The sequence below is a fragment of the Daucus carota genome, chromosome 7 (assembly GCF_001625215.2).
Source record: "Daucus carota subsp. sativus chromosome 7, DH1 v3.0, whole genome shotgun sequence".
Lineage (NCBI taxonomy): Eukaryota > Viridiplantae > Streptophyta > Magnoliopsida > Apiales > Apiaceae > Daucus > Daucus carota.
The window spans coordinates 25,044,158-25,048,825 of record NC_030387.2 but is presented as its reverse complement, the minus strand read 5'-3'; the positions used below and the strand labels follow the sequence as shown (position 1 = coordinate 25,048,825).

Here is a 4,668-nt window from a genome sequence, read left to right as displayed (position 1 = left end):
ACAATTCTCTAATGTGAATATTCATTAACTGTATAATTGTCCCTTCTCTGACCTTTTATATATATTCTGGCTGTTTTGGTCTTCATTGACACGTTATTCTTCTGTATTGTCTTATCGTTAATGCCTGAATTGTAGTTTTTAAACTCTGGTCGGACACATTGATATTACAGGTGTTCGTATGTTTCCGTTGCTATCTAATTATGGAGAATGGTGAGTTTTCGTACCAATCAGTGAATCTTTCTCATGATCATAGTATGCGTCGTCCCATGAATTTATGCTTGCAGTATTTTAACTGGTAGCTTTTTTTTGTTTACAAATAGGTCGTCAGCGTATACCTTTGGGTTCTCTGTCTTCTTCTTCCGTGAGGAGTGGTGAGTTTGACTGTTTCTTACAGTTTATGAGTTTGGTAGCAACCTGCTGTTATTTACTCCTTATGTGTTGCTAGGACAACAGAGATGTTATTACATAATTTATCTTCTATTGTTGATGGTTATGCTGCTGATCATGAGAAGTCTGTTTCACATGAAAATGTAAATCCTAATACAACTGCATCAGGTAATGCCATTTTCACATCAAAAGATATAATATTTGGACGCTTCTTGAAATGGATGCTAAGCAAAATTATATACATATTTGCTATGGTTCAATTTCTAGCAATTTAGCATTTGTGAGAAACATCTGAGCATAGAGGACCCCTGGTTCTGCAATTATACTTTGCTAACTTGATATCAGATATAGGGATGATTTTGGTGATTTTAGTCGACCTTAGCAAGGTAGTTTGCACTCAAGTATTGTGTTCGAGAGCATATGCGCTTCTGCATTACTTCAACATTTTCATGTTTGCTAATATTGGCCTTAAAACCTTGAGTTTGGTTGATCATTACAAATAGACTGTGTAAACAAGTTTGTTACCCCTAAGTTGCAAAGTGTATACTCTGTTGTTTTTTTGGTTATGTAATGTTTTGCTGATTTATTTGTCTTAAATAATTCAGGAGAATAAAATGAGAGTCGCAGTACTGGTTTCTAAAGCAGCATATAAGTTCACAAGAGGTTAGCTATTATCTTTCAGTTAACTTTGCATCCTGAAATTGTACATTGAACTAACATTCTCTGGGATATAACTGCAGTAATAGGTGTTCAACAACTACAACTAAGTGACTATGTGGTACCTGAAGATGTTAAAGGATCTGGTTATCAGATTGGTGCTGATAAGCTAGGATTTGTAGTTGAAGGTCGTGATCAGAAGAAGCTCATATTTCATGGCGGAGTACCTGGTATTGCACAAAAACTTTGCACATCCACCACTGATGGCCTTCCTACTGATAGTGACCCACTTAAGCGCAGACAAGAACTTTTTGGAATTAATAAATTTACTGCAAGTGAACCCCGCAGATTCTGGGTTTTTGTTTGGGAAGCCTTTCAGGACATGAAACTTATGATCCTTGCAGTCTGTGCTTTTGTGTCATTAATGGTTGGCATAGCAACTGAAGGATGGCCTAGAGGTGCCCATGGGGGCCTTGGAATTTTTGCAAGTATCTTTTTGGTGGTATTTGTCACTGCAACAAGTGATTACAGGCAATCTCTACAGTTCAGGGATTTGGACAAAGAGAAGAAGAAAATTTCGATCCAAGTCATAAGGAATGGATACCGGCACAAAATGTCAATATATGAGCTCCTTCATGGTGATATTGTCCATCTTGTCATTGGAGACCAAGTTCCTGCAGATGGCCTCTTTGTTTCTGGATTTTCTGTGCTCATTGATGAATCTAGCTTGACAGGAGAAAGTGAGCCAGTTATGGTAAGTGATGAAAATCCTTTTCTTTATCAGGTAGTAAGGTTCAAGATGGATCCTTCTTAGTAGAGAAGGATTGGACCGAGTTATACCACGCTCAAATTAGTAGAGATTCCTGTTATCAGGTGAAGGGCTCAGAGGTCATGGTTTAGGTTTTGAAGCGTTCTTTAATCAAAAAATTAAAGCAAGCATAACAGGTTAGAGATAACACATATATTCCACATCCGTGCGTTGCATGGAACCCTGAGCAGTTGATAGAAATATTAGAATATTTAAATCATAGTTGCATTTATATTACAAGTTTCTTAACATTGGCCTTGCGATCTTTCTGTAAAGGAAGCAGTCGGTCTCCGCTGTCTATGCTTAATCAGGATTCACCATTTGCGTTTGTTCAGGAAAGCACCACCAAAGGTAACATTCTCTGCTTCATGCTTTTTTCAGTCCAAATCAAAGTTTGCGTAACCATAGTACGTCTTTGGTTCTATGTAGTTTTATATTCAAGATTCACGTATTGTATTTGACCATTCAATCTTTATGTACATTGCAAAGATACTACCCTGCCAGGCGTTCACGTAAATAGGACTTTTGGACATAGTCTTGCGTCCCAGTTAACAAACCGAGGTAACTCATTGATATTGACCTTCATTTTATGTTAAAATATCATACAAACATATATAGTTACCAATAGAATCAGATGAGTTGTTGCTGTGAACAATAGAATCAGATGAGTTGTTGCTGTGAAATTTACATTCGTATGACCATTTGCATCATAATTCCACCCAGGTCTTGAACGTACCCCTCCTGGTAACATTGTCCAGAACGCATCTGCTGGCCATGTGTTGGAGTCACAGTGGTGTTGAAAGTACACATGCATTGCGAGGCCTGTGCTCAAGAAATTAAGAAGCGCATCATGAGGATAAAAGGTAGTTTATTATCCCTACATCCATGTTTCAATTCATATTATGAAATTAAATCGTGGATCACAACAATTTAATTACTGACACTGAATCATGCAACTCATACTACACTCATATCTTACTTGAATCCTTGACCAGTTGAAATTTGTTATGTATTTCTCTTTAGCTGTTTTTAGTTGTGTCTGTAGAGATGTGAGTATTTTTTAATTTGTCTTTTGTCTCTTTGAATCAAAAATGATTCCTAGAATGAGTTTTAATGATTCGTAATACCCAATCTTTCACAATCTGTACATTCTCTAATTGGAATAAAGAAGTCCTTTCTTTAGATTCCTCTGAAATTTTTATTATTGCCAAGATTTGTGTTCACAAGTGATGATGTCAAATTGCTTATACAATTCCCATCCACTTCTGAGATTCTATTCAACACATATATTAACATGTAATAACAACCTTTACATTAAATTTTGAAATTTGTTTAGTAATATTCTTTTTGCAGTTTAGGTGTTGAGAATGCAGAACCGGATCTAATAAATTCACAAGTAACAGTGAAAGGAGTATTTGAGGCACCAAAATTAGTATAAGAGAATCGGTAAACACGAAGTGGTTGTGAAGCAAGACCCCCCAATGAGAAAAAAGAAGATTAAGAGGAGAAGAAAGGCGACGAAGGTGGGGGATAAGGATAAGGAAGCAAAGAAAGGCGAGGAGGCAGTGGGTGGTGGAAAAGAAAAGAAGGAAGGTGGTGGCGAGGAGGCAGCAAAACCTGATGCTGCCGCCACTACTGTTGAACAATCAGAGGATGCACAAGTATTGGATATGAATAAGCATGAGTTCTACTATTACCACCCTCAGAGCTATCATATGTATCCTCAAACATCCACCGCGGAATCGTACTCATCCACCTTATATCCACCTGCGCCCCAAATGTTTAGTGATGAGAACCCTAATGCATGTTTTGTTATGTAAATTCAAAGGGATGCAAGGGACAAAATGGGAAGAGGATGTGGGTGGTGCACATGGTCATCATTTTAAATTTCTACTTCTGATCCTCTGCCCTTCATTGTTCAGAGCGAACTTCTCTTATTGTCGTTGATCACAATGCCAGGGATGAAACTATGTCACTACTGGACACAAAATTTAAATGGTAAGAAATTTGAAATGGGTGATAATTTTGTGAATTTTAAACATATTGGTGTATAGCCACTTCCTTCTGGCAGCGGCATGACAAAAACTTGGTTCTGCGAGATGGTAACCTTTATATTATGTTATGTTGTATGTGCGATTATGTATTTTTAAACAAAAGTTATGCACACACAAAGATAAAACACTATTATGCGCTATGGTTTTAGATATGGGTTAGTTATCTGCTTGAGTCCTTTCCACAGCTTCTGCAGATATCAGGTTGCATATAATCTCTACAATACACCAGAATTATTGCATGTTGTTCTGCTGTTGCGATCATTGTGATTTCGATCAGGAAATGCGAAATTTGGACTGGGGTTATTGCTATTTTAATGGTATGGTGAAGTTGAAGAGGTCTCAGTCCATCTGGAATGATTTATGCATGCTGTCAAGAAAGTTGTTGATGACTGGAGTCATGTTGGCCGGAGAATTGTGGTGTTTTTCTTCAGTTTTTTGGCTGGGTATTGCTGAGCATGTCTGGTCTGGTGGTGCTGCAGGTTTTGTTGGTATTTCATTGGTTGTGTTTCGAAGGTTAATTTGGGTCTGTTAGGGTGGAGTTTCTCTCGAGTATTAGGTAATGTTGGTAATAGTTTTTTCTTTATTCCTAATGTTGTTTTTGATGAAGTTTTCAATGTTCAGCATATAGTAATTAACACACCATTTAACAGTATTTGATATTTTTTAGGTAGAAATTTGTCTTGACAAGATTCACAATAAACAAGATTGATGAAGAAGTTAACTGGTGGTATTTTAGTTGTAATGTGTGCCATGATGAGGTTG

At 37.2% G+C, this 4,668-nt stretch overlaps 1 protein-coding gene across 1 annotated transcript; it reads left to right on the top strand.

Annotated features, from left to right (window-relative positions):
* The first annotated feature begins 285 nt into the window (after positions 1–285).
* On the top strand, positions 286–1,858 carry LOC135147939 (calcium-transporting ATPase 2, plasma membrane-type-like). Its single transcript, XM_064082004.1, has 3 exons — positions 286–555; positions 993–1,050; positions 1,128–1,858. The coding sequence occupies exons 2-3, from the start codon at positions 1,002–1,004 to the stop codon at positions 1,856–1,858; spliced, it is 780 nt and encodes a 259-aa protein (XP_063938074.1). The 5' UTR covers positions 286–555; positions 993–1,001.
* The last annotated feature ends 2,810 nt before the right edge of the window (positions 1,859–4,668 follow it).